Raw genomic sequence first — 14,964 nt, 5'->3', positions numbered from 1 at the left:
CTTGGGAGTGCTGGTGCAGGATTCCAAAAAGGTTAATCTGCAAGTTGAATCTGTAATAAGTAAGGCAAACTCAATGCTAGCATTTATTTTGAGATGCAATGCTGAGGCTTTCTTTATAAGGCACTGATCAGACCACATTTGAAGTATTGTAAGCAGTTTTGGGCCCCATATCTGAGGAAGGATGTGCAGGCACTGGAGAGGGTCCAGAGGAGGTTTACGAGAATTATCCCAGGAATTATTGGGGGGGGGGGGGGGGGGGGGGGGGGACCTCAATGAAACTTACCAAATAGTGAAAGGCTTGCATAGAGTTGATGGGGAGAGGATTTTTCCACTAGTGGGAGAGTCTAGAACCAGAGGACAAAGACTCAGAATAAAAGGACGTGCCGTTAGAAAGGAGACAAGGAGGAATTTCTTTAGTTAGAGGGTGGTGAATCTGTGGAATTCATTGCCACAGACGGCTGTCGAGGCCAAGTCATCGGAAGCATCTGCAGTTCCTTCCCACACATTTGGTCACCGTGAATGCTGCTCTGCCGGAATGATGTTTGTGAACACTGGCCGGGCGATGCCTACCCAAGGATGGAAATGGGAACAAAACTGGGTGGATATGCTTCTGGTGGGTTGCATGGTCCAAGCCAGGAATGTGATTTTATGGAATCTCACCTCACACAGCTGGCTTGATAAATAACATCTCCTAAACAATAAAGTAACTTGAAATAAAAGTCTTTGTTTATTTCATCCACAGAGGATGTTTTTGGCAGGCCCATCAAACATAAGCTGCGTTTATGATCTAAAGTACCATGTGTAAACTGCACGCTCTCTTCGAATTTCCTCTTTAAAAGCACAGACAGCAATGTACATTATTTTAATGGTGAACAGCGCATAGTCACAAACATTTACAAACATACAAAACTGATTTCAACTAATCCTAACAGGCTGGACCCTATCAAGACTCCCTTGGGTCACTTTCTGACCCAAGTCACTTTGAGTAGACTGCTACCCATTATAGAGATACCTTCCAGTACTCTGCAAGTGAGCTCTCTACACAAAAGGGCCCTCTTTGTGTATCACAGTGTGACCCTGTTTCTCCCGTGGTTTCGCAGTCCACTGTACACAACGTGGCTCACATTGCCTTGGTTTTCTGGGTTAGTAATAAGCTCGTTGTTTGCGGCTTATGTCAAGCAGCCATCTTCCCCTTGTTCCCCCACCCACCCCACCGAGGGTCCAGGGCAGGTGTGGTTAGTCCAGTGGACCTGCCGAGGAGGTCAGACATCGGTGTGTCGCAGGCTGTGGGAGGTCAAGGTGGCACGCTGGCTTCTGTCGGCCAGGGAGACGCTGGATGCACGAGGCTTCTTCACCTCCACGGGCCTCAGCTTCTGCCTGTCCCGCACCAAGAAGCTTTCGATGAGGTTCACCTTCTCCCGCTCTTCTTTCAGGAACACGTCCACAAGCAGGGTCTTCTCCCTCTTCATGCGCACGCTGATGTCCTTGGGAATGTCCGGTATCAACCAGTCCAGGACGTTGCTTAAAAACATCACCAGGTTCTGAAATTCAACGCAAAGTGTCAGATGCAGAGTCACACAGCCTGGAAATAGGCCCTTCACTCCATCTTGCCCATGTCAACCAACATGTCCCATCTACACTAGTCCCACCTGCTTGCATTCGGCCCAGATCCCTATAAACCTTCCCTATCCATTACCTGTCCAAATGTCTTTGAAATGTCATAGTATCAGCCTCAACTATCTCCATTGTTCCATACACCTATCACCCTCTGAGTGAAAAAGTTGTCCCTCAGATTCAGTTTTTCTCCTCTCACCTTAAACCAATGTCTTCTGGTTCTTGATTTCCATCCTCTGGATTAAACACTCTGAGCATTCACCACACCTTAAACATTCACCAAGCCTTCACTTTAAAGTTTGCCCCTCTGACCATAGTTGTGGATAGAACTCTACAACATATCCTACATACTGTAGAACTATATTAAAAAAAAACAGAATTATATAAAAGACTATCCTGTAGATAGAATATATACTTCAGGCGGCACGGTGGCGCAGTGGTAGAGTTCCTGCCTAAAGAGCCTGTCCCATTTGGGCGTTATTTGCGCGTCATTTACGCGTCACGACACACGAATGGCATGCATTACGCGCGCATGGCGTGCATTACGCGTGCATAATGCGTGGTGACGTAGGCAGTGACTGCGGTCGCGCACGGCGCCCCAGGATTTTGGGATTCACAAAATCTTCACACGCCACCTGCGTGACACGCAAATGACGCCCAAGTGGGAAGGGCCCCTTTACAGCGCCAGAGATCCTGGTTTGATCCTGATCGCGGGGGCTGTCTGTACGGAGTTTGTGTGTTCTCCCTGTGACCGCGTGGGTTTTCTCTGGTTGCTCCGGTTTCCTCCCACATTCCAAAGCCATGCAGGTTTGTAGGTCAATTGGCTTGGTAGAAATTTAAATGGTCCCTAATGTGTGTAGGATAGTGTTAGTGTGCGGGGAACGCTGGTCGGAGGGGACTCGGTGGGCCGAAGGGCCTGTATCTCTAAGGTAAGCTAAAACCTCTACATAAGGATAGAAGGAGGTTGGGGCAGGAGTAGGCCAGCTGGCAGCTCAGCTAATGGAACATAGAACAGTGGAGTGGCCCCAGTGACACCTTTCCCAGCACCACAGAATGCCGCAGATCTTAAACAGACATGTCTCCCCACTCCTGTTCCTACTTAAAATTGGGATCCTTCTCTCCTGTTGCATTTCATTTGCACCCTCTCCTAGGTCCCTCATCTTTGAGATACCACCAGGATACAAAACATTCCTGTTATTGTCTCAAGGAAAAACTACGGAGTAATCCCTCAAACAACATGGCATTGAGGTGTAGGAAGGAACCGCAGCTGCTGGTTTAAACCAAAGATAGATACTGTACAAAGTGCTGGAATAGCTCAGTGGGTCAGGCAGCATCTCTGGAGAAAAGGAATACCCTTCTCTTCCCTTTTGCTCCAGCTTTCTCACTCTATCCTTGTATCTAAAATTTCTCATCCCCGAAACCTCTCTGGTAAATCCCCACCCACCCTCTCAAGGATGCCCATGTGCTTCCCAAATGGGATCAGAATTTGTGGTCAAATTCCAGTTACTAACGCCATAAATTCCAGTTACTAATTTCCTTTTGTACCAATTCATTTATTTTGATCCATTTCCATGTGTATTATTAACTGCCGATCCAGAAACAAAATAAGTGCTACATACTTCACTTAACAATTGCTAACTTCAAAGACTCTACATATGAATTTGTAGAGCTCTCAGCCCTACACATTGTTTAGAACTGTGACCTTCAGCGTACATTGCCTCTTCCCTTCCCTCTGCCAACAAGTGTTCACCTCATGATTCACTCTACTCAACTTCCTCTACAGTTTGGCTGCCTGATCTGCTGGCCTATCTATGTAATGTTGCCTCCCATTCATATCTTCATGGCTGTCTGCCACATCCCCAATATTTACGTCCTTGGCAAACCTTGGAATTAAACTCTGCATTCTAATATCCAAGTCATATATATTGGTTCTAAGATAAAAGGAATTGCAGATGCTGGTTTACCAAAAAAGATACCAGATACTGAAGTAACTCAGCAGGTTAGGCAGCATCTCTGGAGAACATGGATAGGTGACCCTACTTCAGACACGACCTGAAACATCACCTACCTGTGTTCTTCAGAGATGCTGCCCGACCCGCTGAGTTACTCCAGTATTTTTTTTATGAAGTGGTTCTAACATTGATCCTTGCAGACCACCACTGATCACCATCCTCCGATCTGAAACGCAGCCTCTTATCACAACTTGTGTTCTATCCTTAAGCCAACTTCTGTAGTGAGCTGACACTGTCTACTATAAGTATGCCTCATAATTTTATATACCTATCAGGTATTTCATCAGAACTTTATATACTTCTATTCTCAACCTCCAACATTCCAGATAAAACAATGACTACACCACAGCCGGAGACTTGTTTAACACTAGTGGCATCAGATGAGGAACAAAAGTGGAATCATTTCATTATATCAGTACAACTGCCCAGTATTGACCAGACTAGGTAAAGTGAATCTACAGATGCTGAAATCTGGAGCAAAAAAACCCAAAACATGATGTGCTGGAGGAACTCAGCAGGTCAGGCAGCATCTGTGGTGGGAATTGGACAGGCAATGTTTCAGGCCAGGACCCTTCTTCAACTGGGATATAATGAATCAATGTGGATTTGATGGGCCAAAGAGCCTGTTTCTGTGCTGTATCTCTAAACTAAACCATGAGGCCTTCCCTCAATCACTGGCACAAAAAATAATCCAACCCTATCCAAACTTTCCTTCTAGCTAATATCCTCGAATCCAAATATTGTTCTGGCAAACCGCTGGTAAATTCCACCTGGTACTGCTGGCAGATCCCAGCAGAAACCTGAACGAGGGCTGCCATTAGCTACTTGAGCAGGTAGCAATGAGCGAGTGCTGGGACAGAGAGAGCTTATGAACATTCTATTGTGAACATGCTATTGAGGGAGTGAAGCGTAGTTTCACCAGGTTAAATCACAGGATGGCGGGACAGACATATGATGATATATGATATGGTATGATGATATGATATATGATATGGATCGATTGGGCTTATATTCACTGTAATTTAGAAGGTTGAGTGGGGATTATAGAAACATATAAAATTCTTAAGTTATCAGTATTCAGGTTAGGGAACGGGGTCATGAAGTGAGCCACTTGTACTATGCATGGCTCAGTGTCAACATACTACCATCATTCGCAGAAGAATAATGCTCCGTAGACATCAGCTCCTTATGGTTATCGAATCACAAATACAAAGAACACTGAGATATCCTGCAAATCGTTCATCGTTTCTTCTCTCTTCACAAGTATAGTTTCAACCTTCAAAGGACATCATACACCTGCCTGCATTCTCTCTGAAATCAACAGTAGCCTGAAATAACCTTCACGAATAATCAGCGATAATAGATTGTAGAAGCAATTGAGCCATAATTAAGGGCGTGCAGGCTGACTGAAGCTTGGGTCCTTCAGTTAAATGTTCTGTCCTTGGATTATTGCCTTGTGGTCTCATTGCCCTTTGCTCAGCTTCAGTGAACTGCAGAGTCACAGGGATCTCAGGACACAGGGACGCACTCTCTGCCCCTCAACCCCATGGTGCTGTGAACAGGATATCAATATCTTCTCATAGTCATAGACTCAAACAGCATGAAAACAGGCCATTCTTCAAAATATTTTAAATTTTATCGAAGGTTATTGAATTCTCAACAGTTCCTGCCTTGCCCATCTATTTTCACTGTAATTTCAATTTAGTTTTTGTTTAGTTTAGAGATAATGCATGGAAACAGGCCCTTCAGCCCATCGATTCCAGGCTGACCATCGCCCACCGCAGTAGTTCTACGTTAATCACTTACCTGAAAGATGATGACAAAGGTCAGGCGAGCAGCCAGGATAGTCCAGTACTGTTTAGAATATTCATACGCATGATCAGACCAGGGGGGCTCTCTGTAGTCCTTATACCTGCAGCAATGAGTCAGGGCAGGAGGGCATAACGAGTTCCAATTAGTTGCGCTACATTGCAATGTGATTATACAGCAAAACAAGAACTGACCCAGCAGAGAAAGGTACAATTGCTGGTGGAATCAGACGCCGCAGCCAAAGTCACCAAGGAAACTCAACAATGGAACTCAAGGTGAAATCAGTTTAACTTGGCATCATGTTTGGCGCACACATTGTGGGCCGAAGGAGCTGCTCCTGTGCCATACTGTTCTATGTTGTATTGGACTGGACTGTTCTCTGGCAGCTGCAAGTGTCTAGTGACCACGGGGGTTATCACAAGGGATCTTGCCTCTATAAAGAGCTAGACAATAGCTGAAAGACCATCTCCAATTCCCTCCCCCATTTGGTCTCGGGTCCTTTCTACAAGAAGGGCTTGGAGGTCACAACCATGCCACATGGTGAATGGTTGAATGACAATTGCTGAAGACAATGTAGAGACACAGAATGTAGACACAGGGTGCTGGACCAAACTCAGCGGGTCAGGCAGCATTTCTGGAGAATATAGATTGGTGATGTTTCGGGTCAGGACTTCTTCAGACTGAAAATGGGAGGAGGGGGTGGGGGGGAGAAAACTGGAAGAGAGGAAGGCAGGACAAGGCCTGGCAGTTAAAAGGTTGATGCAGGTGAGGAGGACTTTTTAATAGGCAGATGGTTGGATCTTTTTGATAGATGGTCGGATTTTTTTGACACGCAAATGGTCAGACTTTGGAAGGTTGGCTGTCCTTTCATCTCTGGCCTTTGTCCAACAGTATGCCTATCAAAAAAACATTCTCACCTGTACCTGTCAAGCTTAGTCCTACCCCCTCCGAAACGTCACCTATCCATGTTCTCCAGAGATACTGCCTGACTCACCGAGTCTTCTCTAGAGAAACAAAATCTTTTATGCAGAAAATCTGGATGGTGCACAGGGAGAGAGGGTACCCACTCCTTGAAGATAATGTGCTGCTAAGATGCTAGTTTGAGAGTTTTTGCATAGCATGTTCATCAGTCTTTAAGCCAATGATCTCAATTTTCCTCATCTGTCTTGTCATTAAGTTATTAAGTGGCGAGGTGGCCGGGCGGAGGATGGGCCGCAGAGAGGCGGTCGTGCTGCGCCACCGAGCAACAAGAGGGACCCGGCTGGGGCGGGACCACCGAGAACAAAGAGGGATTAACATGACTCTAACGACTACTTGTATAACATTGTTGGTGCTAGAAACATGGCGGCTCTTTGTGTAGTGTATGCATAAACAAAGACTTTTACTCTCCCTATGTACATCTGACAATAAAGTATAATTAAATCATTAAATCGTTGATTTGAATTGAATTGAATCATTGATGCCAAAGGCAGTGAATGCCACATCTGCTGTTGAATTCCTCAGCCACCCGCAACCACGCCAACTCCAGAACCCATTCAATATCACACACACAAAGGTTCTTTAAAATGTGTTGACAGCGACTCAAACTGGTGATTACATCCAATTGTTCAGAAAACCCAGGAATTATATTTTAATGCTTTTCCCATTGAGAGTGGGGAAGATTCAAACAAGAGGACATGACTTGAGAATTAAGGGACAGAAGTTTAGGGGTAACATGAGGGGGAACTTCTTTACTCAGAGAGTGGTGGCTGTGTGGAATGAGCTTCCAGTGGAAGTGGTGGAGGCAGGTTCGATTTTATAATTTAAAAATAAATTGGATAGGTATATGGACGGGAAAGGAATGGAGGGTTATGGTCTGAGTGCAGGTAGATGGGACTAGGGGAGAATAAGTGTTCGGCACGGACTAGAAGGGCCGAGATGGCCTGTTTCCGTGCTGTAATTGTTATATGGTTATATGCATTGGCCCGGTTGACGGATTCTGACAATTACAGGAGATTTCAGATCTGTTTTCCCCTGACAGCAAGATCCTCCCCCTCTCCCACTCCTTGCCCTGGCCCCAACACAGTGCATTACAAAGTTATCATTCACCCTTCACTAATAAGGCGGCCCATGTTAGAAAGAGTCGGTAATCAAGCAAGAGTTGAAAATATCTTCATTTACCTGCAGACTTTAATGTTGGTGAAATGTGATGAATAGGGTTGGGTCCCCTGCTGGAATTCAGTGATGTTGAAGTATGACAAGGTATGATTCACAAAGCCATGCATGCTGCCATCACCACTGTACATGTACTGGTAAACCAGGCGTGGGATAAAGTCTGATGTGATCGCAATTACAAATGCCTGGACCATACATAAATGAGACATGTTAACACAGTCGTTCAACAGATGAGAGATCAATTCCACTGCTAAACAAAGTAGGCTTAGTGTCTTCTCTCTGTAAATAGGCATTGATTTGTTATAGAGTTAAATGAAGCCGTTATTGAACAACAGTTAGTAGAAAATAATCCATTTAGCCCATTGTCAGCAAAGGTACTCCAAATTAGCCCCCTTCTGCAATTTCACTACTCTCCTTCTTTTCTTCACCTCCACATGTAGCATTTTGAAGACATATTAAATCCACATCCACAACCCTATCTCACAGTGCATTCCAACTCCTAACCTCCAAGGAGGTTTTTCTTTGGTTCTCTTGTCAATGGTCATAGATCTGTGCTTATTGACATGTTAGTCAATGGAAATAGTTTGTCTTTATATATTCCATCTGGACCCAACGTAATTTTAATATAATAGCAGTGGGTGAATATTCAGCACATTGAACCCATTCTCCACCATCTTCTGTAAAACAAGCGTTACATTTTCTCACTTTATCCATTGACCATCTTCCACCACTGGTTAGAAATTCCAGAACATTAACAATTGCTATATTCTTCCTCACATCTCTCTTGTATCTCCTGCGCAAAACCTTAAGTCCGTTTGCCCTTGTGTATGTCCCATCAACTAGTAAGAACAACTCTTCTTTGCCCACCTATCTAAACCTGCTTGTGTATACCCTTCTCTTCCCTTTTACTCCAGCTTTCTCACTCTATCCTTGTATCTAAAATTTCTCATCCCCGAAACCTCTCTGGTAAATCCCCCACCCACCCTCTCAAGGATGCCCATATGCTTCCCAAATGGGATCAGAATTTGTGGTCAAATTCCAGTTACTAACGCCATAAATTCCAGTTACTAATTTCCTTTTGTACCAATTCATTTATTTTGATCCATTTCCATGTGTATTATTAACTGCCGATCCAGTAACAAAATAAGTGCTACATACTTCACTTAACAATTGCTAACTTCAAAGACTCTACATATGAATTTGTAGAGCCCTCAGCCCTACACATTGTTTAGAACTGTGACCTTCAGCGTACATTGCCTTTTCCCTTCCCTCTGCCAACACGTGTTCACCTCATGATTCACTCTACTCAACTTCCTCTACAGTTTGGCTGCCTGATCTGCTGGCATATCTATGTAATGTTGCCTCCCATTCATATCTTCATGGCTGTCTGCCACATCCCCAATATTTGTGTCCTTGGCAAACCTTGGAATTAAACTCTGCATTCTAATATCCAAGTCATATATATTGGTTCTAAGATAAAAGGAATTGCAGATGCTGGTTTACAAAAAAAAAAAAAAAACAGATACTGAAGTAACTCAGCAGGTTAGGCAGCATCTCTGGAGAACATGGGTAGGTGACCCTATTTCAGACCTGACCTGAAACGTCACCTACCTGTTTTCTTCAGAGATGCTGCCCGACCCGCTGAGTTACTCCAGTGCTTTTTTTATAAAGTGGTTCTAACATTGATCCTCGCAGACCACAACTAATCACCATCCTACGATCTGAAACACAGCCTCTTACCACAACTTGTGTTCCATCCTTAAGCCAACTTCTGTAATGAGCTGACACTGTCTACTCTAAGTATGCCTCTCATAATTTTATATACCTATTAGGTATTTCATCAGAACATTATATACTTCTATTCTCAACCTCCAACATTCCAGATAAAACAATACAAGTCGACCCAACCTCTTCCTGTAGCTAATGACCTCTAATGCAGGCAGCATCTCCCCCCCCCCCCTGCTCCAAGCCTCCACATCCATCATGCAATGGGACAACCAGAACTGCACGCATTATCTAAATGTAGCCTAACCAAAGTCCGATAAAGCTGCACCATGACATCCTGACTCTTCTGTGAGACTTGATCAATAATCCAGAAACCGGGCTTGTGAATGGTGCAGACCTTGGGAAGTCTGATCGAGAGACTGATTGTCTGAGTCATTTGGGGTTGGAGCTATTATTCTGCCACATGCATGGTTCTTCCTCTGCCTTGAAACATCATTAATGTGAAAAGGTGCACCCACACACAGCGCATTGCGGAAAGGCATTCCACGGTACAATCTGCCTTCATATTTCTCTATAAGTTGTGAAATGAGAACAAGATTGTTTCCTTTTCAATAAGGAAGTTTACAACCAGGTGTACCAAATCGTTGATGTTAGCTTCTGAAAGGGAAAAATTTCTTAAAGTCAACAAATCTTGTCACGGCTAAACAGGGTACAGCACAGCCTCAATGTAGTTTGCTGGGTAACATAAAATAATTAAACAAGTAAATGGAAATAAAAAACTCTAATGAGTAAAGTCTGTGCTAAATTTGCTTAAAGTTAAAAACAAACACAAATTGATTTGGGATTCTCTACTCTGAACTGAAACAGGGGGCAGCATATTGGTGCAGTGGTAGAGTTGCTGTCTTGTAGAGCTGGGCTCTTTCCTGACTATGGGGGGTGTCTAGACAGAGTTTATAGGTTCTTTCTGTGACCATGTAGGTTTTCTCTGGATGCTCCGGTTTCCTCCCACACTCCAAAGACACATCGGTTTGTAGGTTAATTGGTTTCTGTAAATTGTAATTTGCCCCCTAGTGTGTAGGATAGTGCTAGTGTACAGGGTGATCGGCGCGGAGTCGGTGGGCCGAAAGGTACGTTTCCTCACTGTGTGTCTAAAATCTAAACTAAAGTTTAACGGTAGACGACTTTTCAAACATTATAAAATTAAAATTCATGCAAGTAGTTATGAAATTTGATTTAGAAGGCCATTCAGCCCTTCAGATCCTAGCAGACCAATCCCACCAGTCCAACTCCACTTTCCGTATTTCCCTCCACCTCTGCTAATTATTCTTTATTCACATGGCCATCAGCTTCCCTTTGATTCTCCTCTCAGTTACCTACAGTAGGGGGATTGAAGGAAGTCACTTTACCGAGCGGCACAACTTAGAGATGTGGGAGGAAGATGGAGCCACAAGCAGAAACATATACTGTCACAGAGAAAACAGGCAAACTCCACACAAACAGCATCCAAGGGCAGATTGAACCCAAGTCCAGGGGGCTACAGAACAGCAGTGCTCATAAATATATAATTTTCCATTCACAGAATGGTTAAATCGTAACCAATCTGATTTTCTTTTACAAATTGTTTTAAGAAAAACAATTATTTGTGTCATTTCAATTATGTCTCGAGCCTGCACATTGTAGATAAAGATTCTACCCGTTTCATAAGGTTTACCGGGTTTATTGACTTACATTGATGATCACTGAGAATTTCCCAATTCCACTGAGAATGTTGTACCAAATTCCTATTGGACAAAGCAGAGAGACTTCAATAAGACGCAAGGTAAATGGTACAAATCAAAGCCGAGGGCATTATTTCCAGGGAACTGCAGAGGTATCTATACACTGCAATTGGCTCGATTGTAATCATGCATCGTCTTTCTGCTGAATGGTTAGCAAGCAACAAAACCTATTCACTGTACCTCGGTACACGTGACAATAAACTAAACTGAACTGGTATATTGTTGAGTTGCTGACATACCTATGTCCTTTGCACGTTCTGCATTTGGCCGTCTAAGCTCAGCGACAAATTTCTTCGCATCCAGCCGGATCTCAATGACATTATTTAGAAGCGCGAACAAGGGTGCCAAGGGAAAGGATGCCACAAAGAGCGTCACAAAGCCAAACTGGACAACTGGGGAAAAAATTTAAAAAATCACATTTATTAAAGTCACTTAACAAGAACATAATTGCAGATTTCTGTATCACTCAACTACATGTTGCACTGAATCTCTTGCCCAGAGTTGGTGAATCGAGGACCAGAGGACAGATTTAAGGTGAAGGGGAAAAGATTTAATAGGAATCTGAGGGGAAACCTTTTCACACAAAGGGTGGTGGGTGTATGGAATGAGCTGCCAGAGGAGATAGTTGAGGTAGGGACTATCCCAATACTTAAGGAACAGTTAGACCGGTACATGGAGGGATATGGATCATGTTCAGGCAGAAGAGATTTGTTGATCTTGGCATCATGTTTAGCACTGACATTGTGGGCCAAGTGGCTTGTCCCTGTGCTCTACTGTTCTATGCTTCATGTTACACCTTTAGTTGCTCCCTGGTTGTCAGGGTTTTCCTCTGGTCTATTTTATTCCACTCAGTGAGAATGAAAATTCACTATTGCACATTGTACCTGGCCACACAATGTTAAACCAACCTCATTTTATATCTTACAAAACTCTAAACCAATCACACATTTGTTGTTTTCTATTATTAAATTACAATTATTAAAAGAGTGCTGCATTCCTTAAAACTGTTATCTCATGGGATAAATCTTGATCAGTAAGTGTGTCAGGGGTTATGGGGCGATGGCAGGAGAATGGGGTTGAGCTGGAGAGATAGATCAGCCATGATTGAATGGCAGAGTGGGCTTGATGGGCCGAATGGCCTAATTCTGCTCTTAGAACTTATGAACTTTGCTACCACATCTCAAACGATGGATCTGTTGGCAGGTATACATGCAAGATTCACATCCAATAACTAAACTCACTCATCTCCATGTATTCTGGAGTCAGGCCAGTGAAAGGCTCCAAGTTATAGTCCAGGTCCCATTGCTGCGGCTCCTGAGTAGCATCTGAATGGCTCGAGACTTTGGTCTCGGCCCTTTCATCCTTCATTTTCCTGAACAATTTCTTCATCCTCCTGTGAATAACTCAAAATTAGTCTTTCCATAATTGGAAACAAGTTATATGACAAGATCAGGAATAACATAAACAACATCTGTCAGGGCAAGAATGTCAACTCCACTCTGGAATTATGATAATCTAAACATTTTAAATTGAAGTGGATTAAGAGAGTATTTTAGAGTCAAATTCCCACATGTCTGTGGTATAAAATGACGAGCACAATGCACCATTTATCTGCTAACCTGACATTTTATTTAATTTTGCCAACACCATCAATCATTGAGTGTAGTTGTTGGTACTGGTATTTATTTTTTCTGGCACGCTTCATAAAACGTTTTATTATTTTTCGAACATTTATATTTTCCTTCATGACTCTTCAATACTCTAGAAGCTCAGTCCAGGACAACAACCCATTTGCTTTATATGCTGTTAATATTCAGTCCCTCCATCAATGACATCCTTTGGAAAGCTATTGAGGCTCGACAACACCTCCAAATTGTACACTTTCTACCAACAGATGGCACATAGAACAGTACAGCAAAGGTTCAGGCCCTTCTGCCCACAATATGTGCTGAACATGATACTAAGGAACAATTCTTATCTGTCTGCACATAATCCATATCCCTCCGTATCCATGTACCTATCCAAAAGTCTCTTAAATTCCACTACTGTATCAGCTTCCACCGTCTTCTGAGTTAAAAAAAAATACTTGCCCCACGCATCTGCTTTAAACTTTGCTCCTCTCACCTTAAAGCTATGACCACTGTATTTGGCACATCCATCCTGGGAAAAAGGTTTTGACTGTCTACTCTATCTATCTATGCCTCTCATAATTTTATATGCTTCTATCAGATCTCCCTTCAATCTCTGGTGTTCGAGGGAAAACAATCCAAGTCTGCCCAACCTCTCCCTGTAGCTAACACCTCCAATCCAGGCATCATTCTGGTAATGGTCACGGTGGCGCAACGGTAGAGTTGCTGCCTTACAGCGTATGCAGCGCCGGAGACCTGGGTTCGATCCCGGCTACGGGTGCTGTCTTTATGGAGTTTGTACCTTCTCCCTGTGACCTGCGTGGATTTTCTCCAAGATCTTCGGTTTCCTCCCACACTCCAAAGATGTACAGGTTTGTAGGTTAATTAGTAAATGTAAAAATTGTCCCTAGTGGGTGTAGGATAGTGTTAATGTGCCGGGATCGCTGGTCAGCGGGACCCATTGGGCCGAAGGGCCTGTTTCTGTGCTGTATCTCAACTAAACCTCCTCTGTACTCTCTACAACCTTGGGGGGGGCATTGTGGGCTGAAAGGCCTGTTGCAGTTCTGTACCTTTCTAACTTCCAAGTTGTTATAGAGAAATTTGGTTCAAATCTGTACCCTACCCCAATAAATTTCTATTGTTGTCCTGCATGCCTCAAAAGGGTACTTCTGACCAAGGCTCAGCTTATATCCGGATAAGATCACCAAATATCATCAGGATTTACTGCTGCAACACCGAAGAAAGGTTTTGACCAGAAATGTCACCTATCCATTTTCTCCAGAGATGCTACCTGACCTGCTGGGTTACTCCAGCACTGTGTGTCTTTTTTTGTTGTTGTAAACTAGCACCTGCAGTTCCTTGGTTCTACATTTGTAATACGAGACAAGATCTGTTTGCAAGACATCCTGTAAACTGATAAATAATTTTGGCTAGAAAACAGAATCAGGCAGAGTACGTACGGAACTCCAATTTCGAAGATATTGTTTTGGATAAGTTGCTTTCCGAGCATAATAATGCCAAGCTGGATACAAAGCTCGATCAGGCAGCCTCCAGGGGCACACTGGTGGAAGCAAGGAGAGAGTGACAGTGGTTTATGTTACGGGAGATGAATCACAAGACTTCATAATATGGCGAACCCCACAGAATTATTCAATACCACAGTACAACACCGCACATAAAATCCTGCTTGTTCCACCTACCTCTTCCATTCGATAGTTATGAAAGACATAAACATATCTCCCAGGTCGACCCACAAACCTGCCAAGAGAAAGGTTCTAATTATCGTAATCTTCAACATACAACCTCCAGTTTCTTCCCAGCCGTTATCAGGCAACTGAACGGTCCTCTCACCAACTAGAGTGTGGTCCCGACCTCCCATCTACCTCATTGGAGACCTTTGGACTATCTTTAATCGGACTTCAATGTTGTATCTTGCACTAAGTGTGGACAGCTTGATTGTATTCATGTATAGTCTTTTTTTTTTACTGGATTGCATGCAAACAAAAGCTTTTCCCTGTACCTCTGTACACGTGACAATAATAACCTAACAACTGTGCTTCATCGCATTGGCTATTCATGTTAATACAAGTTAGGGATTTTGAAAGCAGTAAGTGTAACAAGATGATCAGTTGAACGTTCATGATATTGCAGCATCAAGGTGTGACCCTCCACTACTACTGTAGGGTGGTATTTATTTTCCCTGCCCAGCCACCATTTGGTTGATAGCTGAGTTTATTGTCACAT

General features: G+C 43.5%; 1 protein-coding gene across 1 annotated transcript in view; it reads right to left on the bottom strand.

The window, feature by feature from the left end:
- Positions 1-767: 767 nt before the first annotated feature.
- The window catches only part of LOC116985128 (anoctamin-2-like), an 83,122-nt gene continuing 68,925 nt past the window's right edge, over positions 768-14,964 (bottom strand). The window contains exons 19-26 of the mRNA XM_033039594.1: positions 14,421-14,478; positions 14,181-14,281; positions 12,334-12,485; positions 11,332-11,484; positions 11,043-11,095; positions 7,596-7,774; positions 5,433-5,538; positions 768-1,541 (exon numbers count right to left, since the gene is read on the bottom strand). Coding sequence (XP_032895485.1) covers positions 1,263-1,541; positions 5,433-5,538; positions 7,596-7,774; positions 11,043-11,095; positions 11,332-11,484; positions 12,334-12,485; positions 14,181-14,281; positions 14,421-14,478 — 1,081 coding nt within the window. The 3' untranslated portion in view covers positions 768-1,262. The remainder of the gene's footprint in view (positions 1,542-5,432; positions 5,539-7,595; positions 7,775-11,042; positions 11,096-11,331; positions 11,485-12,333; positions 12,486-14,180; positions 14,282-14,420; positions 14,479-14,964) is intronic.

Source organism: Amblyraja radiata, chromosome 21, assembly GCF_010909765.2.
Source record: "Amblyraja radiata isolate CabotCenter1 chromosome 21, sAmbRad1.1.pri, whole genome shotgun sequence".
Lineage (NCBI taxonomy): Eukaryota > Metazoa > Chordata > Chondrichthyes > Rajiformes > Rajidae > Amblyraja > Amblyraja radiata.
Note: the sequence above shows the minus strand (reverse complement) of the source record. Positions and strands in the feature narration are given on the sequence as shown.